Source organism: Saccopteryx bilineata, chromosome 2, assembly GCF_036850765.1.
Source record: "Saccopteryx bilineata isolate mSacBil1 chromosome 2, mSacBil1_pri_phased_curated, whole genome shotgun sequence".
Taxonomy (NCBI): domain Eukaryota; kingdom Metazoa; phylum Chordata; class Mammalia; order Chiroptera; family Emballonuridae; genus Saccopteryx; species Saccopteryx bilineata.
In genome coordinates, this window is record NC_089491.1 from 36,652,063 (window position 1) to 36,676,819 (window position 24,757).

A 24,757-nucleotide genomic window follows, 5' to 3' on the forward strand; every position below is an offset into this window, starting at 1 on the left:
GCAGAGGCCAAGGAGCCATCCCCAGTGCCCGGGCCATCTTTGCTGCAGGAGGGGAAGAGAGAGCCTTGGCTGCAGGAGGGGAAGAGAGAGACAGAGAGGAAAGGGGGGGGGGTGGAGAAGCAAATGGGCGCTTCTCCTATGTACCCTGGCTGGGAATCGAACCTGGGTCCCCTGCACGCCAGGCCGACGCTCTACCGTTGAGCCAACCAGCCAGGGCCTCTTTCCCTTTTTCTTAATGTTTATTTTATCGAATTTAGAGAGAGGAAGGGGAAGAGCAGGAGAGAGACAGGAACATCTATTCTTGTATGTGCCCTGACTGGGGATCAAACTGGCAACCTCTACACTTTAGAATGGTGCTCTAACAAATTGAGCTATCCAGCCAGGGCATCTTCTCCTTTTTTATTAAGCAAATGGTTTTCCTTTTACTGTCTCTACTTTCTGTCCTCATTGGCTGACCCGAGATGCTTGTTGTGCAGACAGCACTATCCCATCTGGAGTCCACTGGCTTGCTCGCTCTGACCCACTGCTGCAGGTTTGGCACAGGGTTTATTGATCCCATTGCTCAGATGAGATGAGCTGAGTCAGGTCACAAGTGACCAGTGACAGAGCAAGAGCTTCCAGGGAGGGACTGACCACTTTTTTTCTAGAGGAAGTTATCAAGGAGTGGCTGTCTTCTTTGTACCTCTTTTTGTTTTTTCACTTTGAACAAAATGTTCACATTTATCTATTAGTTCCACAAGTATTTATTGTGTGCCTCTATGTGCCAGGTGTTATTCTAGGTGCTGGAGATACAGCAGTGAACAAGAAAGACAAAAATCTACCCTTGCGAGTGACATTCTAATGAGAGAAGAGAGAATAAATAAATAAGGATAATAAAGAGCATGTTAAGTGCTCCAGAGAAGCAGGGGTTGACATGTGTGGGTCTCTGTTGGTTTATGGAGGGTAGTCATAACGATGAGATGACATTGGAGCAGAGAGAGCCTTGAGGGAGGTAGGAGCAAGCCAAACTGGTATCTGGGGAGGAATGTTCCAGAGAGAAGGAACAGCACATGCAAAGGCCTGAGGCAGGGCTGTGCTTGGCATAGCTGAAGGACAGCAAGGAGGCCAGTGTGACTGGAGCAGAATAAGAGGGAGGAGAGAGGTCCGTAAGGTGGGGGCTGCAGGGCAGGGTACCCAGATATGGCAGGGTCTTGTAAGCCACGACCCACTGTGGAGTTTGCTCAGAGTGAGATGGGGCACCAGTGCATGGCAGCCCAGAGTGTCTAACAGGGAACTTGAGAGGCATGTCCTATCTCCTGCTGGTGAGTCACTAAATCCAGCAGACTTTCCCTCCCAACCGTCTCCTGAACCTGGGTAGCCGTTCCCATCTCCTGAACCTGGATGAGGGCCATCTGGCCCAGGGGCCTCTGTCTCATCTCTTTACACTGGGGTGTCTACACTGTGGCCAGATCAGACCATATGAGTCCCTCCACCCCACATCCCTCCCATGTCTGAAGTAAATTAAGAATATATCAATATGACCAGACAAGGGCCCCACTGGGGGACCTGGGATGTGGAGATTGGGGTAACTGGAAGGTAGACTAGACTGTCATTTTGTGGCTAAGGGAGGTCTCATGCTCTAGCGGGAAGCCCAGAAGCCCTTCCCCCAATCCTCACAGCCCCTAACTTCCACCATCTCTGGCCTCAGCAATGGCTCCCCCAAGAGGCGCCTGCTTTGTTTATTGCTCCTCCCCAGCTCCCTGCGGGCAGAGGAAAGTCCATTAGTGTGTTTGCAGACAACCAGCTCTGAGCAGATGTAAGGCTTATTTGCAAACTGTCATTGCCCTGCTTCCTCCAGAGACCTACATGCTGGGCTCAGCCTTGTGGCTCCAAGAGCCACCTCCCCCAGGCAGACAGCCGGGCCCAGCCCATCCCGTGATTTCCCAAAGCGCAGCATCTTGGCTTGCAGTTGGGAAAATTAAATTAAGTGCCACGAAGGAACCGTAACAGCACATTGGGCCATGTTGACAGTGGAGAATGAAGTTCTCTCTGTTGATAGGAGCTCAGTGGCTTGGCTTAAATTAGAGGAGGCATTGAGAGACAGCACAAAACATCCTGAGCCTGGGATACAGGTTTGAGTCTCGGCTGGGCTGCTGTGTGTTTTGGTGACTTTGCATAACTGTTTACTGTCCTCTGGGCCTCAGTTTCCAAGCTGAGTCAGTCTGAGAATCCATCCTAAACTCTGAAATTCTCTGAATTGAATTTTGAGAATGTTTTCTTCATCTAGTAGTCAGAAACAGAATGGTGAGCCCAAAATTGCTCTAAAATTTCAAAATTGCCTGGAAGTCAGCCTTAGCAGAGGGAGAGGTGCTCAGGAGTTGAGACACTAGGGCCCTTAGTCTCACCTGGCCAGATTGTTATGCTTTGTGACCTTGGGCAAGTCACTTCCTTCTCTCTGAGCCCATTTTGTCGTCTATTGAATGAAAATGATAATTGCTTGTCCATGTCTTGAGGTTACATGAGAATCAGAACAGCAGGTGAACGTGAAGGTCAGCGTACATATTACCTGAGGAGTAGTGGGAGTGGTAGTTGTTATTGTTGCTATTGTTACCATTTCCACATGTGCCTTATCCTGGCTAGGCACACACGCTTGCCAGTAGAATACAAGAATATGCCCCTACTGAGTACAGAGCCCAAACGAGTCAGTTGTATGTAAAAGGGAGTGATGGTGCCTTATACAGAATGAAGAGCCCCTCTTAATTTGTGCTGGCTTCATTTCACGCCATTATAAATCTACCACTGACATGTGTGTTTTTGGTGGAAAAACACACCACAGATATACACAAAAGCCTCTCCAGTTCTTTTCAGCTAGGACAGGAGATGACACACGTTGGCAGACAGAGGCTGATCTCTGTGTATCCAAGAGGAGTCGAGTCAGTCTGAGTATATCTAACAGGTCAAGTCTGAAATGAAGAAGCAATAAGCCAGTGAAATGGTACTATCACCGAAACATGATTGATCAATTGAATTCTATCAGAGACAGTGGACAGTGAGATTAACTCAGGCCTGATAGGTTCAATGAGTTAAAGCATGATGTTCATTTCAGCTTCATTTCACCAGTCTTTGCTTGTGAAATTGGTCAATCAATAGAGGTTGAAGATCATATATATATATATATATATTGGGGACCATCTTATGGGGAATATAATCTCAGTGGCCGGCTCTTGGCTGGGCTGCCTGCCTTGGGTAATGGAGACAGAACAAGGACTCCATCAGACCCATCGAAATGGCCTGATATCTTCTCCAAATGAAAAGTATTTTTGGATCTCTGATGATTTATCTTTTTTTTCCTCCCACTCACTTTGATCTATGACAAAACCCATACCCATCTTGGAGAAATATAGTGATTTCTCCTGAAAACATTTGTGCAATGATCAGATAGATACACTTCAAAATATGAAGCTTTTTCTTTTTCTTTCTTTCTTTTTTAAGTTACATTGTCTTTGGAAAAAAATAAAGAGCAATTTAAAAACTCAAATGGGAGTAATGCAAAGATATCAGAGTAAATATGATTTTTAAACCTTATTTATTTATTTATTTCTGCCTAGTGGGGGTGGAGTGGAGGATAGACAGCTATGTGAGCGAAAGCCGAAAGGAAGGCACACATGAGAAGTCCTTCCAGGTATAATTAAAACGAGGCCTTTAGCATTCTTTGATCTAATTTAAAAGCACGATTCACAGAAACAAATCACCCTTTTGCTCCTAGTAATATTTCATTTGCTTTGGAATATTTTCACTATGGTGGCTAACATCCTTCCTAATTAGTGTGCATATCTCTCTGCAAGGTGGAGTAATTAGGTACTACCGTATGAGGTAATGGACTTGGACAGTATGGATTAGAGAGAACAAACTTGTCCTGTGGCAATACACAAGGTATTCCTTCCTTCCTGCTTATTCTTTGAGGTCATCTTGATTCCTTTAAACACAAAGATATTTCATCTCTTCATTCCAACACTATGAGAGCTTCAATAATGCACTTGTTCTGTTTGTACATCAGAGTATATATTAGGCTCTGGATAATAGATAAGGGTGCTGAGCTAGACAGGAAGGAAAGAGCCTTGCACATGTTGCAGCTTTCCCACTACCCAACTCCTGCATTCAATTCCTACTGAATTACAGCCCTTTCCCATAAACCATGCTTTCTTGAGTTTCTAAGCCTTTGCATATGCTGTTCCCTCTGGGTGAAACGCACTTCCTCTTCTCTGCTCCTTTCTTTGGCTAACTCCTTCGTTACTCATATTTAAGATTGGGGCTTCATCTTTTCCGGTGGGCCTTTTTGGATCACCTGCCCCAAGTCTGGATTCAGTGAGTGGCTTAGCGTAGGGTTACAAGCAGACTCTGGAGACAGATTGTTTGGGTTTGGAGTCCAGCTCCTCTGTTTCTTAGCTATGTGATCTTGGGCAAGTCACTTAACCTCTCTGTACCTCAATTTCTTCACCTGCAAAGTGGGAGGGGGCACCAACAGACTTGACATCCTTGGGTTGCCGTGAAGATTAAATAGGTAAAGTGCTTAGAATAGTGCCTAGTGCAGGGGAAGCACAGATAAGGGTCGGCCACTACAGTTTGACTCTCTGGCTGTCTCCGTTTCCCAGGATCCCAGCACTACTTTACTACGCTGGAATTATTCTCTTGTCTGTGCCCTCCACTTACGGGCAGGGGCTAGGACTTAAGCCTCTCTGTAGCTCAGGTGCCAAGCCCAGGGCCAGACACTCAGCAGGAGTTTGGTGTATGTTGCTCAGGATGAATGGACCCAGGAGGCTTGGAACAGGAATCCGGGGCCTGGTGTTTTCCTAAACCCACCTGTCTTTGAACCTGCTGCACCTCAGACCGGCCTCACCTAGGACCTGCCTACTAGCCCCAGACAAATCCCTTTGCTATCCCTGAGTGTGCAATCATAGGTCCCTTGGGACCTTTCTCTCCCTGACAGCCTATGACTCATTGGGTAACACACGACACAAATCAGATTCACTCTGGTTGAACCTGAACGTATTTGGCAATTTTACAATTTCGCGTTTTACTTCTCCGGGAAGAAAGATTGAGTGAAACTAATGGCTGAATAATAGTAGTTCCGATGGAATTTTCCTCCATGCCATTTTGATTTTTCTCAGTCTGCGGTTCCAGTTTAGGATGGGATTTATACAGCCGCTCAGTATATCGACTTTCGTTCTGGGCTGCCATGGGACAGTTTTAGCCCTGTGGCCCTGGTCCCCAGCACAGGGCCTGGCTCACAATAGATGCTCTGAAAACGTTGCTGACTGACTCTTGTCTGTGCCTGGAATCCTACCTCTTATCTCAGTGTCTGTTCCCTCCCCTTGTCTCAGGTCTGGCTTAGATGGGCCCTCCTTCAGGACCCCTTGTTGTTAGCTGTCTCTAGGTCACCCTGAACATCCAGACGCCACCATACAGAGACTAGAAACTCCATGAATTATTTTTAATAGAAGAATTAATGGCATTTTGTTGTTGGACTCTGAGCAATATGTGACTTGTTGTGTTTTATTTTTGGTATGTGTTCCAGGAAGCTTAGAGCTGAACTGACTTTTGTTAATTTATTAAAAATTTTATTAACTTTATTAAAATTTTATGATCTGCCTCAAATCTTTCTGAAAAGTAGGTAGAATGTAAACCCTTAGTTGTGTCCTCCTCTGGGATCACTGGTATACTGGAGGTCACTCCTCAAAGTTCTTTACTGAGTTCTCTGATGATGCCACAGGCCATCTTACTGCTGAGTTCCCTTGGACCATTCAGACCTACAACCTCTTGAGGTCACTCATTCAGTCAACAAACGTTGATTTTCATCTCCCATGTTTGATGTGAGTCAGACATGGGCTCTGTCCTCAGAGAGTTCCTACTGTTAGTAGGGAAGGAAATAAGTAATACTACTAGAAATAACTCATGTTTATTGAGCACTTAATATGTGCCAGGTACTACTAAGCATTTTACACTATCTTCATTCAATTCTTTCATCAACTGCTGGTGTCATTAAAAAGGTGAAGTAAAAACCCCCCAAAATGCCACAAACATAAGTTTGAGTCCCAGATAAGATAATTTGTTCGTTATTGAGGTTTGAATGAGAGGAGACGTAAAGGAGAAAGGAAGAAACTAATATAGAGGGAGGAAAGAAAGAGAAAGAGAAAAAAAAGAGGGAACCACTAAAAGAAGAAAAAAGAGGAGAGAGAGAGAGAGAGAGAGTTAAGGGTTTTGGAGTGCAACCCTCATAGAGAGAAAGGAAGAAGAAAGAAAAGATAATGGGAGATGTAACACTTATGGGTAGTGTAGTTCAAGGAGAGGAGAGAGTAAGACCGGCAGAGAGTTAAACGACCAAATTGGAGGAGGAAAAAGAAAAAAAAAATCAAGAATGAAGATAAGAGAAACAAACGAACAAATATAATAAAATGAGATAGGTTATAAAGTCTGCAGATTATTCTTGATTTTGAGAGGTTATCTTCTTGCTTTTTCTTTTTTCTCCCTCTTCCTGGTCGGTGACTCTGTACCCCGGGTTCTGCCCCTTTGGCACGCTCAGGTAGAGGTTTGCAGTTGATAAGTCTTTATGGCGATGTCATGTATTGTGCTTCAGTCTCGTTGGCAGTCGAGGCTCATTAGCATTTATAGGCTCCGACAGTGAGAGAGTCCGTGTTCCTAGAGCCTCTCTCCTAGTCTTTCCTTCCTCAATTAGTAGCCTGATAATCCAGCTATGGGGTTGCTGCTGCCTCTGCCTGGATAGTAAGAGGCTCAAAGAGCTGGCAACTCCCCACTCTATTCCCACTCAGCACAGGGCTCTGGGTAAGGCTCAGTCAGTCAGAGCTGCTAGCATAATCAGTCTGGGCTTCCGCCCACTCAAAGACCTCTGGCTCTGCCACTCTGTCCGGTAACACTGGCGGGTGCCCACTCCTGGGGCGCTTGGAGGAAACTCTCGCTCACTATCTGTGCGCAGACCAGGATATCAGGCCGGAAGTCTCACACTCTGAGTGAAACCCCCTCCCGCACGGAAAAGTTGCAGCGTTGGAATTGGCTCTCGCTCCCTCCCCGTGCATGGCTTTTTCAGGGCGCTGGGGCAGCCCGAGATTCTGCTTTTGGTCCACACAAAGGCCCCTGACTCTGCCCCTCTGTGGGATAACACGGGCGCCCACTCCTGAGGCGCTAGGAGGTGTCTCTTGCCCACTCTCCATGCTCGCCAACCAGGATATCAGGCCAGCCACCTCACCCTCTGAGTGAAACCCCCGTCCGCACGGAAAAGTTCCAGTGTTGGAATTGGCTCTCGCTCCCTCCCTGTGCGCGGCTTTTTCAGGGTGCTGGGGCAGCCCGGAGATTCTGCTTTCAGCCCACACGAAGGCCCCTGACTCTGCCTCTCTGTGGGGTAACACGAGCGCCCACTGCTGAGGCACTCAGAGGAATCTCTTGCCCACTATCTGCGTGTGCCGACCAGGAGATGGGGAGAATGGCTGCCCCACTTGTCTTTCTTTGTCTGGGTTTGGCGCAAGTGTTAGCTTGTATTGACTGGGTTGCCACAGGCACAGTTTTTCCTCGGCTTGGATCTCCGTGCCACAGCCTGGTTCGGCCGTTTGTGCCGTGGCCTGGATCTATTCACCTCCTTTGCCCGCCTCAGTTTCTATATTCTCAGTTCCTAGTGAAAGCAGCCCTGTTTAGGTTAGTGAGGAAAGCGGAGCATTTCTTACTCCCTATTTCCTTTGGGGTTTGATTATATATTTAGCCAATTTTTTGCTTGACCATACCTTCGGGTGTATTGCGAAACATCTGGAGGCTCCAAGGATAGGTTTTTTTGTTTCTGGTTGAAGATCTTGTTGAGTTTTGGGGGAGATTTATCGGTATCGCTTCCTACTGCGCCATTACGCTGACATCATCTCCCTGGTGTCATTATTGCCTAATTTTATAGATGACAAAATTGAGGATTAGAGAGGCTAAGGAAGTTTTTCAAATATTATAGGTTTGTAAAAGACAGAGTGAGGATTTGAACTTGGGCCTGATTGGGGTACCCAGACTTCCTTAGTGTGCTGTACCATGTCCATCACAATGCTCAGCTTTATGCTAAAATATGGTAAGAGGTGTGCAAGTGCTCTGTCATGTATTGTCTGTGAACTTGAACAAGCTTCTTATTACCTCTGCCAGTAGCATGGGGATTCTGAGAGGACTGACTTGCAGGATGGGTTGTAGGAGTAAAATCCAGGCCAGAGTGGTAGCCTGTGCAGCTTGCTGAAGAAACCCAAGCTGAAGACAGTTAATTCAGCTTTTGAACTTAGAGGCAGGCTTCGGAGAGGAAGTGGGGCTCAGGCTGTGTCTTGGTGGGTAGAGGCGAAAGGTGAGCCAGCAGAGGGAACAAACAGAATGGTGGCATAGGGAAGTGATAGGAAGGGACACTTGAGGAATGAAGAGTAGACTGGAGTGGTGACCCTGTCTGGAAGGGCAGATAATGGGGGTCCAGAAGGCTTAGGCTGTGTTCTGGGGAAGCCTTACAAGGGCTTTCCTGGTGAAAATGATGATGACAACATCTAGCATTGTTTGGACACTTCCTTCATGCCAGGTACCCTGCGAGGTACCTCCCAGGCGTGTCTCATTTAGTCCTTACAAAAACCCCAGGGATTGTCCCGCATACCATTTTCCCCATTTACACGTGAGGTAACACTGGGTTTGGTCTCAGTAGTTGACATGAAAATAAAGGGAAGTGGAGAGAGCACTGGATCTTCAGGCAGAAGATCAAGGTACCGGTTCCAGCTGAGGCTCAGTTACTCAACTTCTCTGAGCCTCATCTTTCTCATCTGTAACATGAGATAATAATACATATCTTACACGATTGTTTTGAGGATCAGTGGAATTTAATGCTGAAAAAATAACTTGGCTCAGTGCCTGGCCCCAAGCAGTGTGCCATCTAGGGTGAGCTCAGGGGCGCTTGGAGAAGCCTGTGTACCCATCATCTCTGGCAGTACCCTTCATTCTTTGCTGAAAGCAGGAGATGCTCTCTCAACTGTATGCAGGCCATTTTGGTAATATTGCCCCAGAACAAATACCTGTCTTCGTACTTTTATAACTCCTAGTCATGCTTAGTCCCTCCTGTGAAATTCTAGAGCCACTATTACCGTTGGCAAGCTGCTGTTGTATCTGTGTAAGTACCATGCGCTAACTGATTGCACCACTGGAGCTCCATTCTGTTGTATCTGAAACAATTTCTTAAAGTTGCAATTGTCCTGGTTTGAAGTTGGTCAGTCTCTGCTTTATAGACTGGTTTTTCTTTCTTTTTTTTTTCTTTTTCTTTTTGTATTTTTGTATTTTTCTGAAGCTGGAAACGGGGAGAGACAGTCAGACAGACTCCTGCATGCGCCTGACCGGGATCCACCCGGCACGCCCACCAGGGGCAACACTCTGCCCACCAGGGGGCGATGCTCTGCCTCTCCGGGGCGTCGCTCTGTCGCGACCAGAGCCACTCTAGCGCCTGGGGCAGAGGCCAAGGAGCCATCCCTAGCGCTTGGGCCATCCTTGCTCCAATGGAGCCCTGGCTGCGGGAGGGGAAGAGAGAGACAGAGAGGGAGAAGGGGGGGTGGTGGAGAAGCAAATGGGCTTCTCCTATGTGCCCTGGCCGGGAATCGAACCTGGGTCCCCAGCACGCCAGGCCGATGCTCTACCGCTGAGCCAACCGGCCAGGGCCTGGTTTTTCTTTTTTTAAAAAGATTTTATTTATTGACTTGAGAGAGAGAGAAGGGGGTGGGCAGGAGTGGGAAACATCAACTCACAGTAGTTGCTTCTCGTATGCACCTTGACCAGGCAAGCCTGGGGTTTCAAACCAGTGACCTCAGCATTGCAAGTTGATGTTCCATCTACTGTGCCACCACAGGTCAGGCCTTTATAGCCTTCTTTTAAGCCATTGCTGCCACCTGAGGAGATCAACCCCAAGCCCCCTGGCTCACTTGACTCAAGCTGGAAATGTCCCAGATTACACCAGTTCAATCTTCCCAACTGTTCTAGGCTGCTGTGGCAGACGGCCGGCCAAGACCTGACTCTGTCCCCTCGTTTTCAATGGGGGAGGCAGATCTGGGGGCATGGTAGGTGTCAGAGTCCTGGGGGAAGAAGCAGCAAATAGGCTGGATGTCAGACTCCAAGGAACCCTGCAGGCCAGATCTGTAGAGGACCTTGGACCCTTGGTAAGTCTTTTGGGGACATTGTACTACATAAAATCAATAATGGTGGGATCTGGGAGTTACCTTCACAACTTCATAAGAGATTACGAGTAAATGTACCCCAGTGTAGAAAACAGAGATTTCTTCCTATCTCTGACTTCCTCCCAGAAGCCCCTTAACAGCCCCATTCTCTTCACATGCCCGTTCATAAACCAAGTATTGGCAAAGGTAGGCTTCAGCAGTTGTTTGAGGGTAGAGTGAATATTGAAGGAGAAGTCCCCTACAAAGATTGTACAAACAACCAAAATGGGAAGATGAGTTAATGCCCATTTAGTACTATTTAGTAGAGAAAATCTGGATAGATTTTGGAGGAGAAAACAGTTAGAAATGACTGACTCAGCTTCCGTAGTTTATTGATGGGGCCCCCAAGGCCCAGAGAGGGAGAGGAACTTACTTGGGCTCACACAGCAAGTAAGGGCAGAGCTAGGGCTAGAACCCAGGTCTGCTGGCTCCCAACCTTTTTCCCACTGGGCCCTGCCACTGCGCTGCCATGCTGAGACATGACTGCAAGGACGAAGGAGGCTGTGTAAGGGCTCAGGCTTCAGTTGGGCTCTGTAGGAAAACGGGACTCCACGAGAGGTGGGAGGCTACCCAGTGGCTCCAGCCTCCTTTCTTGGGCTTCCTAGGCCTCCGGCAGGGGTTGCATCCCAAAGACTATGATGCCATAAGAGATTATGGAGATTCTTGTTTGTTTTTTATTTTTTTCCTCCCAGTGAGCATCTGCAGGCATAAAATACATGATGATTTTTAAAGAAACAAACTAGAACCCTCCAAGAAAAATGCAAAACCTCCAAATCTGCTGTGCTCTGAAGAAAACGCAGTGGGTTTATGATCTTTTAAGACACACAAGAGACAGCTTTCTTGTGACAGATGGGAATCTGAGGCTGTTTTGCTTCCTCCCCCTTTGCGTGACCAGACCCGATTGTGTAAAGCTTTTAGCTTCAAAGCCGGGTTGTGAATAACATTGGTTTAACCTGAAATTTAAAGCCAGCATTTCTTTGCTCTCCGAGACGGGCTTCCTGCCCCTTGCTCCCCTGAAGCTAGCTTCCAGAATGTTAATTCTGACAGCCATGGTTGACTAAGCCCAGCACTGGGTCTATTACATATTATTTGATTTGGAGTAGAAAAAAAAGATTTAAAGATACCATGCCCTCTGTATACCTTTGTGCTTTTGCCCATATCTGTCCATATATTTAAGCATACTATTCACACTGTGAGTTCAGGTTTTTCTCTGGGGAATAAAATGGGTCCGAGTGTTTCTGCAGCCTGTCTCCAAGACCACATTTCCCAGTGAAATCAGAGAGCATCTTTATGGCCCAGATGAGAGAAACACTACGGTAGCTTCCGCTGGGGCCCTGGAGGTTCAGAATCTGCCATTGTGCTCGGGGTGATTTTCTGGTATTCATTTTTAGTTGTCTCTGAGCGTATAATCTGTTTGCTTGTGCACCCACTGTGTGTGGTGCCTCGAGGCAGATCAACTGTGTCCCTGGCCTGAAAACCATAAGCCTTTTTGTCAGAGTATTTATTTTGATTGATACTTTACCTTTACTGGTCTGATTATTTTTCAATGAGCATTTGCCTCTTCTACTGGACATAATTCCATGGGGACCAGGGCTGCCCATCACTATACGCCTAGTGTAAGCACAGTGCCGGCTCACTGAGATTGGTTGAGGGAAGAAGGAATGAATGAATGAGGTCAGACAGAGGGATCCTGACATTTGCAGACCAGACCTGCAGAGTGAAGGTGGTTGCAATAGTATTACTAATTTTTCTTTTATTCCAGAAATATTCCTTGTGGAGGTGACAGAGATGAATTAGCTGTGATTCCCCTTGTTCTCCCCCCCTCATGGTAGCTAATAGTGCAGAGTGAAAGTGAAGGGTCCAGAGAGAAAGTAGTTAGAGGGAAAAGCAGCTGGGACATGAAGGAAGGCATCCTGGGGGAGGAGACAATGTGCTTGCAAACTGTGTCTGTCCTGGCAACACTGTGCAGTCAGTGACAAGTGGTTTACCTTTCACGCAGGCATAGTGGACCACCTGTGGCCAGCAGGCTGACTCCATGCATTACCTTCAGATGTTCCCAAATGCAAAATTCATGTTGCCAGTCCCTAGTCTTTCCAAAAGAGGATATTTGGGAGCAGGGATTAGAAAGCTTGGCCTGATCGGAAAGAACTAGTGATTGGGGCTCTGGAACTGAGAAATGTGAAGGGCGAATGTCTCTTCAGTCCCTTCCAGGGCTTCCCACTGTCCCTGCAGCAGGGCCCCAGCTCCTCTCTGGGGCCTCTGTGGCTGTCTGGCGACCCCTGCCTCCCGGGCTCTTTTCTCCTCACTCCCTTGGTTCCTTTTATCTTCTCTCATCTCCAGGCCTTTGTATGCACGCCGTCTGCCCTGCCTGGCACACTCCCCACCCCTGCCCTCTTTGCCCTGCTGACCCCTCCTCCTCCACTCTCAGTTCAAGCATGACTTCCCTTGGAAGCCTTCCCTGACTCCTCCCCTATTGTAAGCATTACTGTTTGTAGTCCTAGGTCTGTTTCTGTGGGTACTTGACAAAAGTGGGCTGTCCTTTGTAGACTGAAAAGAGGGGCCTTTCTTGGTCATCACTGTACCCTCTGTCTTTGTTTTTAACATTGCTTGGTACAAAGTAAACACCTTATCGATATTTGTTAAATGAGTGAATAAATGATGATGTTTAGGAGTGTCTGGAGCCTTCTTTAGAAAAGGACAGACTTTAGGCTCTGTGCGAAGTGACAGGGTAGAGTTCACCCACCTGCTCAGCAGCGAAAGCAAGTGGAGGTGCTGAGTGGGCTGGGAGCAGCAGGAGCCGTCCTGGTCAGGAAGGAGGCCCGAGAGGTGGCTCTTCCCAGCCCACAGGCCTCCCCTTGGAGTGTCTGGGTCACCAACACAGCCTAGATACTCTCTCGGCTATGGCCGACTTTCAGAAAACCAGGGCAGGACGCGGCAAGTCTTCTGCTTGGCCTATGTGTGGTGGCCTGGGCAGGCTGCTGGGACCCCCAGCGCATGCACTTGAATTGGTCCAGTGCCCTGAGTCTTTACTCTGTGCTGGGCTCTACTCAGTGACCGGACAGTGACCTTGCACACAGGAGTCCTCCATTGAGCCACCCTGTCTGAGCTTCCCCAGGGGAGGCAGAGTGCTGCCTTAGACCATGTCTGATGGGGGAGCCCCAGTGGGAGAGAAGAGGTGGGCACTACCATCTGGGGGCAGGTGAGGCCTTGGTGGGAGTCCTGAGGAGGTGGCTGAAAAGAAGGAGCCAGCCGGCATGCATTAGGAGTTTGAGGCCTGGCTGGCAGAATGGGGAGTGGGGAGTATCAGGGAACTTGGTGGACAGAGTTTTTATGAGCGGATATGGTCTCTCTGACATGGAAAAACTTGGTGGGAATGCTGTTGGGCCAAGGCCAAGGTCACGCTTTGGCAAGTGTGGCTGGGGCCAGAATGACTGGCCAGAGTAACAGCCGAGGAGGAGCAAGCGGAGTCTTTTTCCCCTTGTGTGTGTGTCTGTGTCCGTGTGTGTGTGCAGTGTGTGTCCATGTGCACAGTTACACAGCACCTTTGATAACAGGGTAATTTGGTGGATGCCAACTAATGGGAGAACACACCAGACAGACACAGACAGGGTCATGCCCTCTTATATCCTGCCAGTCTTGGTGCCCGTGGGGATGGGTCATTATGAAAGAAGGGGCATCATGATGTTAATGAGGATGATGTCCTGTGGGCAGCACAGGGACCCAGCCTATGGTATCCTCTTTGGTCAAAATCCATCTGGAATCCATTTTCTCAGGGTTCTCATGAGCCACCTCTGAAGGCTCTTCTTGTAGAAGATGCCAGGGTGCTCAGAGCTGTCAGCCGCCCCAGGGATTCTAAAAGACCAACACTCATGTGAACCCCAGACTGGTATCTTTTTTCAAATGTCAGACCTTGTGTTGCAGTTGTCCTCAGATGGGACAGTTGGGAAGACACCAACTTTTGGCAGCATCTCAGCGACACAATATCCCACTGCTTCAAGCTCCGTGGTTTGGCCTCATTCCTCACATGGGTGGGTTCTGACAAGATAAATGAAGTCTAGGTCAGGAGTGTGCTGGTGGGGTGTGGGGAGGGGAGGTAGGGCAGGGTCCCGTGTGAGAAGGGCACCTGTCAGCGTGGGATCTGATGCAGGCCGGGTCCCCCTGCGCTTCCCAATGGCAAAGGCAGAGGCTGTGCCTCTGGCCCTGGGTTCCAGCAGTGTCTCCAGTCAGCCTGGCATGAGCAACTTGATCCTAGAAGGCCCTGGGAAATGATGGCTCTTGAGGCCATTTCTTCACCAGAAACTTCTGTCTTCCTTGTTTTCTCTCATCTTGAGTGGTTCAAGCACCACCCCTCCCCCCCGCCGCTTCCCAGGCTCACAAAAGATACTCCATCCAATTGGCTTTTTAAAAAATTGATAATTCATAATATTTTCGTTGACATGTAAGCATCATCATCAGAGACTATCACAGTGTAAAGAGCTAACAATAAAAAACATATAGAGACTTTAATCCTTGTACTTTCTTGGTAATTTACATTTTTGAATAGGCAATGCATTTAAAGTTCTGTAACAAAACAACAAAACAAAGTAAGCATGTTAGGAAAAATCTCCCACCCTTTCACTTACCTCCATGTAGCTCCTACCTCCCTGAATGGGGTACCACTCTAATGTTTCCTTCCAGAGTTCGTGTGTGTGTGTGTGTGTGTGTGTGTGTGCATTTTAATATGTACGTGCTTTATATATAATACCGTATTTCTCCATGTATAAGACACACCATTTCCCAAAAAATTTGGGGTCTAAAAACTGGGCGCGTCTTATACAGTGGTTGTAGTATTTCAAATGCCATAGATGGAACTGAGGACGAGGCAATCTATAAGGACAGTGATTCATCATCAGACACAGATGAGGACAAGCTAATGGATGGGAGTTTTGACAGTGATGAGGAGTTGTATGAATTTTATGATAAGACTTGAGTTCAATAACTTTATATAATACATTTTTTTTAAAATTTCAGGCCCCAAAATTAAGGTGCGTCTTATACATGGGGAAATACGGGTATATAGCATATATGTATTATATCAGTATATATTATACAATTATAACATGTCATATTAACAGGCATTTGTATATGTGTATTATATATAAATACATAATACCTTATACAAAATGCATATAAAGTCTTATTTTCTTTCTTTTTACACAGAAGGATGTAATTCTACATGCTGTGCTTTACTGTACTTATTTTTTGTATGGTGATGTATCTTGAAGTTCTTTCCATATCAAGTCCCAGAGGGCGTGCTCTTTCCTCTTTGCCATCACACAGTCCTCCACAGTGTGGGCGTACCATGGTGTCTTTGACCAGTCCCTGTAATATAAACTCTTGGGTTGTTTCCAGTCTTTTGCTGCTAGAACCTGAACACGTATCACTTCCCGTATATTTAAGTTCAGCAATAAAATAAATTCCCAGAGGTGCAGTTACTCTATCAAAGGGAATGTGCATTTGTGATCTTGATAGATTTTGTCAAATTGTCTGGCGTAGGTGTGTGACCAATAGGCAGGCTTCTGCCAGAATGGTACACAAGTATCTGTTTCCCCACAGCCTTCCTAACAGTGTTTTATTGCCTGGTCATATGATGTGGTGGCAAATGTCCTGGGTAAGGGCATGGACTCTGGGAGGAGACTGTGCCTCCAAGTGGATTGTCAGTGCAAGAGAGGCAGTGGCACCTGCTGATTAAGCCTCTGAGTCAACCTGAGCTCCAGTCCTCAGGCAAAGCACTTGATCTCTCTAGACCTTAATTTTCTCATCTGAAAAATGGGAAAGTAATTGTCTTCATTGGGGTCATTGAGAGGATTAGATAAGATGGTGCATGTAAAAAGGGTTTTGCTCAGTGCCTGGCATGTGGCTATAGGAGGCTAGCTCTGCATTAACCAGCAGGATGACTTGGGCCAGGACCCCCTTGTTTGTTTCTAGGCTCGTGGGTTTCTCAGGCCCTTTTCCCAATCTCAGTGTCTGACATGTCTTTTTTCAGCAGCTCATGTAAAGTGCACTCATCCTTCCTCTCTCATGCTCATCAAAGGTATTCAGGAGTCTCCGGTGCCGAACGGCCACTCACTGCCGGGCAGAGATTTCCTCCGGAAGCAGATGCGGGGAGACCTGTTCACGCAGCAGCAGCTGGAGGTGCTGGACCGCGTGTTTGAGAGGCAGCACTACTCGGACATCTTCACCACCACGGAGCCCATCAAGCCTGAGCAGGTATGCTCCAGGCCTCGCTGCCCGCTGCACCTCTGCCCAAACGCAGGCCTGGGGGGTCCTCCTGAAGGCGTCTGGCTGGTTGTGGGTGAGAGCACCAAGTTCTACTCAGACGCGGCTTCTCCTGTTCTCAGCCAAACTGGGCTGGCCGAGGCATCCCATGAGGTCAGGGGAATGTGTTTGGGGCTCTGGAGACTTCTTGCCCTGGTGTCTCTGTCTCTCCTGCCAGCTGGGAGGGGGGGGCTTGACTTGTCTGGCTGCTCTGCCATTGCTGAATGGCAGTCCTTCCCAGGGTTCTTTGCACAGCAGGGTGTAATGATCTTCTGAGCCACTTGAGGTAGTCTTGAGTTATTTTCCTATCAGGGTGAAGGTGGAAATATATAATTATAATCACCCTATGGCCGTAGCCATGTTATGATGGTACTGGTGTGCCCACTGTTAGCCCTCTTGCCAGGTTGCCCTGTCATGCTATTAGAGACTGAATCCAAGCATCTGGAAACAAAGAAGTGTCTCACTGGACAAACACCCAGCTGAGTCATTCGCAGCAGAGGGAAGGAGGCAGGAGGAGTACCCCTTGCTGAGCAGCTCCCTGCTCTGCCTGGAGAGAGAAGCAGTCACTGGCTGTGGTCACAGAGATGGGACCAGAAAGGGTCTGCCCAGTGAGAGGCTCCTGGGCCTGGATAAAATCCAGATTCAATTCAGGAGATTAGTTCCTGGTGCCCAGTCTGTGCCAGGGCCTGGGCTGGTCTCCTTGCCGGCACAGGTGGCTTAGACATGGTTCCTGCCTGTTGAGGTCTCCCAGCTGGTGGGTGAGTCGGAGACCTCTGAGCGATGACTTTCTCAGAACTTCACTATCTGGTGCTGGTGGTGAGGCCTAGCCATGCTGAGCTTCTTCTACATGCTATTTAGATGATGCTTCGGAATTTTTCTGAAAGAGCCATTCAAAATCCTGTAGGCTGTGTGTGCACAAGCTCCCATGCAGAGGGGAGGTGCCAGAGGGTAGTGAGGAGTGTGCAAGGCTTCTGGGTCACCGTCCTATCACAGTCTGCTTGCCTCTCAGCATTTCCTATGAGGGTATCACAGACCATCTATCCACTTTGTTTTCAGATGGGGGAACCAAAGAGCAGAGAGGCAAAGGGACTTGCCTAAGGCCATGCTGCAAGTCATGTATTCACTTAACAACCATTTATGAGTGTCTACTATGTGTACAGCATAGAGCCAAACACTAGAGGTACATTCATAAACAAGATAGGCTTTGGACTTGCCTTCAGGGAGCCTACAGATGTGTGGACAACTCACAATACATAAGAATTACCCAAAGTGCTGTGTATTACAGATGTGCTAGGTGCTGAGGAGGGGATGTCTGAGGTTCTTCGAAGGCATAAAGCAGAGAATAAGTCAGCTTAAAGGGCAAATGCATTTATGCTAAGCCCTGAAGGGGTTAGGCTGCATCAGAAGAGGGGATATTGGCCCTGGCCAGTTGGCTCAGTGGTAGAGCATCGGCCTGGCGTGCGGGAGTCCCGGGTTCGATTCCCGGCCAGGGCACACAGGAGAAGCGCCCATCTGCTTCTCCACCCCTACCCCTCTCCTTCCTCTCTGTCTCTCTCTTCCCCTTCTGCAGCCAAGGCTCCATTGGAGCAAAGTTTGCCTGGGTGCTGAGGATGGCTCTGTGGCCTCTGCCTCAGGCACTAGAATGGCTCTGATTGCAGCAGAGCTACGCCCCAGATGGGTGGAGTATCGCCCCCTGGTGGGCATGCTGGGTGGATCCCGGTCAGGTGCATGCGGGAGTCTGTCTGACTGCCTCCCCATTTCCAACTTCAGAAAAAAACAAACAAAACAAAACAAAACAAAAAAGAAGAAGAAGAAGAGGGGATATGGGTGTGGGAGAATATGTCTGGCAGAAAGAAGAGCAAGTGCAAAGGCCCTGAGGTAAGAGGGAGAGTGGCGGGAATGAAGACCAGAAAGAGAGCCAGTGGCTTCCTTCAGGGTATGGGCTGCCAAGATGGGGTGGGAGAAGATACTGGGGAGAGGATCTGGTCATGTAGGCTGTGGTCAGGATTTTGGTCTTTCTCCTACAAGTGGAGTGAAGTCTCCTCCAGGAATAACTGAGTTGTATGGCTGGACAGACCTGATCCTGTACACCCTAGCTGCCGGGTTTTAGAGAGAAGTCTGTTTTCTTCTCAAACAGCCTCTCCCATGGCTCAGAGACCTTCTGAGAGAAGGCCAAGGCCACATTTCATCTGATACAGGAGGAGAAAGAAAAGGAATGCAGTCAGGAAAACTTCCTTAGATGGAGCCGGCCTTTCCCTCCAGAATCTGGGAGAAAATTTATCTTCCAACCATTGACAGGATCACACAACTTTAGCTCTTGCAGGGACTACAAAGGCAAGCTTCCACCCTCTATCTTTAAGAGGCCCAGAGAGAGGACAGGGCTTGTGTGAGGTCACCCAGTGAGTGAGTGGTGAAGAGTGAGGGCCCAGACACAAAGCCTGTGGCATGTCTAGGAAGCCCTTATTTACTTAGTGCAGACATTCAGTATCAATGACTGTGTTTCCTTCTGTTTCACATAATCCTCACGGAAACTCAGCATCTGAATCATAGAACACTTAGCTTAGAATGCCCAGAAAGACTGGGCAGAGACCGTAGGACTTCATAATCAGAGGAGTATACCCTCCCACCCCCGTATGTATCCATTCACTCATTCAGACACACATTTGTTCATTTATCCAACGTGTTTCTTGCACGCTGGCTGTGAGCCTGGCACAGTGCCACTCACCTAGGGGAGGCAGGGTTGCATCAGGCACCAGCTCGCAGGGGCAGTATGATGTAGATTCATACTCTGCTAGGCAAGGGAGGAGGTTCTGTAGCCCTGATGAATGGAGACATTGCCTCAGCTAGGAGCATGAAGGGATGTTACAGAGGAGGTGATATTGGGGGACAGGTCGATAGGCCGTTGTTGAGATGGGGCCTGATAGGGAAGAGACCTGAATTACAAGCTGTCTCTAGCAGTGTTGCTGTGCGGTGTCCTTCAGAATGACGTGGACACGGCTGTGGGCCTGTCTCTGACTGGGTGGGCTGAGGCGGGGCCTGCAGGCGAACCTGGTGGTGGGGTAATGATGGACTCAGGGCTTTCTGGTTAATCTGCTTCACCTCCTGGTAATGTGCGCTAATGAGGAGAAATGGGAGGTGAGGCTGCGGGGCTGCCGGGCACACACACAAGGCACTGGACTATGAATGACATACCCTCGCTCCTGGTCCCCAATCACTTTGGACAAATGGTGGTCCAAGCAAGGGGCCTCGGGCCAGGAAGGCAGGCGCATCAAGGATACAGGTTCCTTGAGTCCCTCGTGCTTGCTTTTACCTTGCCTGTGAGTGTCGGCGCAGGCGTGGCAGTGGTGCCCGGAAGGGCCTGGGGCTGTGGCTGCTGAGGCTGGTCCCTCTTCCACTGTGAGCAGAGCCGTGACTCCCAAGGGCTAGCAGCCTAGGTCGGGGTCTTGCTGTCAGTTTCAGCAAGCAGCCTGGTGGGAAAGAGCCTTTGCTGGCTTTGGAGTTGGGAGAGTTTGACTTGAGTCCTCACTCTGCCCTGTTGGGCAAGTGGCTTTTTCTCTGGAACTCAGTTTCCATATTTGCAGCAGTAGAGTTGTGATTTGATAACAATAACTAACAGCAGCAGCAATAAAAATAACAACAGTGATCTTCCTCACCTACGCATGATATTGTACAATTTTCAAAGACCTTTCACGTCCATTCTCTCGCTGGACTCTCAATGTAAATGCCTACTAAGCAAGCTGGACACAACCTGTGTACCCCATTTTACAGATTGGAACATTTCTTTTCAGACTGTTCATCCTATGTCCAGGCCCAGGGGGCTTCTGGGACTTGTTCAGGTCACAGAGCTAGAATTTGACCTCAGGATCTTCTGTCTTCATCTTGTACGAGATGGTTGCACGGGCCTTCATGCCTCTGAAAAATTCTAGAAGCCAATTTTTTTGACTGGCTGATTTTCAAAACTGGCCTTTTGCAGCCAGAGCCTGCCTATCATTCCAGAACCCTCAGAGACTTACAAAGGCTTGCGTGGTCAAATCCTCCTAAATCATCCACCCAAACGCCCATGGCAAGAACCTTCTTCAAGGCCAGGTTGGGGTCCTGCCAGTGACTTCCATGAGCTCAGGACCCACTCTCACCTTGCTGCTTTTCTCGCCAAGATCTACCCTGGGTGGGTGGGCCCAGGCTTCTCACTTTACAGAGAAACTTAGTAAACCCTTGGCCCCAGGTGGAAGGGGTTAATATATTCACACTCCTGGGGCATTGAAACACTTCTTTTTCAAAATGGTTATCGAAAAAGCAATTCTGTTTTCCTACATGTGGAGTGAGTAAAATCACCTTGGAGGAGAAGAGGGAAAAAAAATTAATAACAACTGCTGGTGGCGGTGTGTGCGTGCGTGTTTCTGTTTGGAACGGTGAGATCTGTTTCAGGAAAACTCGAGCTGACGCTGTCGTGAGCGCTGTGCTCCTGGCGGGAGCTGGTCCCTCCTCCGGCCGCGGCAGGACGGCTGCCACTGAGCACAGCCTGCCGTATTTACTCTCGGAAGACTATTAACCAACACCAGGCTATTAATCTGGCTTTTGAGCCTTCACTAAAGCCCATAAAAGCTCACAGTTGTCAAATGGAGTTCATTTTAATTTCCTTTCAATCACAGTAAATTATTCAGGTGATAAATCAGCTGGAGCAGCCTCCTGGCTGTAATAGAAACCCTAATTCCTGGCTAATTATCCAGCCCATTGCTGCCAACAGATCAATACGGGCACAAAATGGAACAGGCCCAGGGCCCTCCCTCCCATTGGGCCAGAGACAGAAAGACAGCTGGGGAAGGAGGACGTGCTGCTGACCTCCCAGGAAGTTCAAAGGTCACAGGGGTTAAATTAGAAGAAGGCCTGTCCCTTGTCTAACAGAGGAAGTCACCAGAAATGCCTCCTACTCTCATGTGCTGCTTTGCCCTCTGAACAGTGGCATCTTTCCAGGCTGGTAGGTCTGGGGCCGAGCAGTGCCTACTCCTGTGGGCCTCCTACCCCTGGGAAGGGCCCGGTTTGTGTTTTTGAGCATGATTGAGTTTGGTCATCAGGGGTGGCCTTGAACCACCACCTACCTGAGTCAGAAAAAGGGCTGGGACTGTTCGGAAGAAGATGAGGTGCCAGACATGCTTGCTTTCTTGAGGGAGCTCGTGTTCCTGTGTAGCGGTTCTGTGTCCATCAGGAGAGGAGGGGGTGAGGAGACAGGTATGCAAGCTGAGAAAGGGGGAAGGCTCCCTGGAGGAGGTGTCATTGGTGCTGTGCCTTGAGAGACAGGCAGAGTCCAGATCTGTGGAGATTGTAGAGTTGTCTGGGTAGGGCATTCCAGGCAGAAGGAACAGCGTGGGTGAAGTAATGAAGAAATGCAGGTGTGGCAGGGAACTGTAAGCTGGCCCGGGTGGGAGAATGCAGACTGAGTGGAAGGAAGTCAGGGCCATGGGGCTGGACCAGCCGGAGGGGACCTAAATCCCAGAGGGCTGGGATGTGCAGGTGAGGAGGCTCTGCTTTGCTGTGGTGACTGTGCCCTAAACAGCCCTGAGACTGTGGTCTGGATTACTCTGCTCACGAGGAAGCAGCCTCCACTGGGGCCTTCTGCCCCTCGCCCCGACCCTGCTGCGACTGTTGGATCTCTCTTCCGAAAGCCCAGCCCCACATAAGAACCCCACGTGGTTTCCCACCACTCAAAACCCAACCTCAGCCCTTTATCCCCATCATGACCCTTCACCACCCCATGTCTCCCTGCCTGCCCAGGAGATACTCTGACTGTGGCTGGGTCTGACCCCTCACTGCCCCATATGGGCTGAGCTCTTTCTCTGTCTGAGGGGGCCACCAACCATGAGCCGGCATGTGCCTGTGTGTGTGCATGTGTGTGCGTGGAACACCAGGGATGGCTCTGAGCAGGCAGGGTGGCAGGGACTGCAGTTATTATTACTTTTTCAATGTTGTTGTTCTCACTCCAACCTCCTGCTCAGGGTTTCCCTGCATGGAACATTCTATCATTCTGTTTCTAAATCTATTCTGTCTAGGCCAAGCAGGTCCTGCCTTCCCTGGGATGCCTTCCCTGACCCACTTCAGCCTGCACTGACTTGCCCTTGTCGGAGCTCATAAATGCATCAGGTCGGCCCTGGCTGGTTGGCTCAGTGGTAGAGCATCGGCCTGGCGTGCAGGAGTCCCGGGTTCGATTCCCGGCCAGGGCACACAGGAGAAGCGCCCATCTGCTTCTCCACCCCTCCCCCTCTCCTTCCTCTCTGTCTCTCTCTTCCCCTCCTGCAGCCGAGGCTCCATTGGAGCAAAGATGGCCCGGGCGCTGGGGATGGCTCTGTGGCCTCTACCTCAGGCGCTAGAGTAGCTCTGGTCGCAACAGAGCGACGCCCCGGATGGGCAGAGCATCGCCCCCTGGTGGATCCCGGTCGGGCACATGCGGGAGTCTGTCTGACTGCCTCCCCGTTTCCAGCTTCAGAAAAATACAAAAAAAAAAAATGCATCAGGTCCTCACCATTACTGTAGTAGTTGTCATAGTGACTATGTATTCCTTGCTTACTGTATGCCTAGTTATATTCCAAGGAGAACTCTTCGTGCCCCTTCCTGCTCCTCATCGAGCAAAGAGAGGCCTCTACAAGACTTTAAACCAGATTATTACGATTCAATCCAGTGTATGTTGGAAGGTTATTCTGGCTGCTGTGAGGAGAGTTGGAGGGTTGGGGACTAGGAGTCTGTTGCCAAGGTGTGACAATGTTGCTGTCCCCTGGATGTTGATGTACCCTGGAGACGGTTGCCTGCCTTGTCTGGGGCTGGTCATCTCTCCAGTCTGTGGCACTGTCCAGGAATTGCGGCCTCACGATGCACTGCATCTCTCCTCTCTCCTCTACTCCCCTACCTCTTCCCACCTACCCCAGATCCCCCTACTCTCTAGCTAGGCTCCCTGGGTTACTAGAGTTGCGCTCAGATTTGATTCTGAACTTCCTGCTGGTCAAAGTAAAATGGGAAACATAATTGTGTGCTTCTCATTGTCCACTAGGAGAAAATAGGCCAGTTCCCCAAAGGAAGCCATGTTTTCTCTGACACTTAAGTGGGAAGAAAATTGTCCTATGGGGTTCTAGTGGGGGCCCCTGCAGAGGCAGTGGACACAATCTTCAACATACCCATAGAGGTGCTGCCGCAGGTGTTACAGGGCTCTGTCCTGTGGGTAAATGTGATGACCCTGCTAAAGGTGCGTTCTGTAGGGGCAGGGCAGCTGTGAACGCACAGCTTAAGAATGTAGCCTTTCTAATAGCCCAGTTTAAACTAAGAAAAATCCCAGACACTCTGGGGTAGCCATTCCTAGATATTCACATTTGATACTTCAGGAAGATGTGCTACTACCTAGGGGCTTTGTGACCTTTGCCACCCAAGGTACGTGGGCAAAGATGTCCCCCCACCCAGTTGGGGAAGCTTCTGTCTTTAGAAATATACCTCACCATCAACTCAACTCTGCTGAGAAGGAGAATTTAGTGGTTGATATTTGACTTCTCTGATGACAAGGGTTTGGTGTGCAGGAACTTGGTGGGTATTGAAGGAAGGAAGAATCATATGTTTTAAAGATTAAAGAAGCAGATGGCTCATCCACCCAGTTGCAGATGGAGAAAATGGAACCGAGAGAAGTCATGGCTGGGCCTTCCCTGTGAAGCAGGCACGGTCTGACTGAGTTGCCACCTGAAAGCCTGATAAACCGAGTAAGACCTCTGACCCCAAGGCACAGTGATGCTGCCCAGGGTAAACATGGCCCAGTGAATGTCCTGGGCTCTGACCAGTCAGATGAGTGACTTCTCCCATGGAAGGAACTATAACAGGGCGGGAGGAGCAAGAAGAGTAGGAGTTCTTTTTTCAGCTCCTCCCAGCATGAGGAGAAGGAGTAGAAACCCCCTCTTTCTGAACTGAGATGCTGACACAACATTTAACTTGGATGTCATCTTGCCTTCATAATGAGATAATGACCAGGATCATGCTGGAATTTTTGTGCCCTTAATCTCTAGAGGTACTGGGTATCTCAAGACCAGCCATACTCTCCCTTATCCTTCTACTGTCATCATCTCAAAGTGACCCAAGGATAAAAATTACATAGACTCTGCAGGGTCTCGGTCTTTTTCACTTGCTGTGGTGACTGGAGTTGCCTGTTTCCAAGTGTTACCTATTTCTTCCTAAAGAGCACTTAAAATATT

General features: G+C 48.9%; 1 protein-coding gene across 7 annotated transcripts in view; it reads left to right on the plus strand.

Annotated features, from left to right (window-relative positions):
* Positions 1–24,757, plus strand: part of PAX5 (paired box 5) — a 182,492-nt gene that overhangs the window by 49,895 nt on the left and 107,840 nt on the right. For all 7 annotated transcript variants that reach the window (XM_066256748.1, XM_066256744.1, XM_066256747.1 and 4 more), the window contains one exon: positions 16,318–16,493. In XM_066256748.1, coding sequence (XP_066112845.1) covers positions 16,318–16,493 — 176 coding nt within the window. The remainder of the gene's footprint in view (positions 1–16,317; positions 16,494–24,757) is intronic.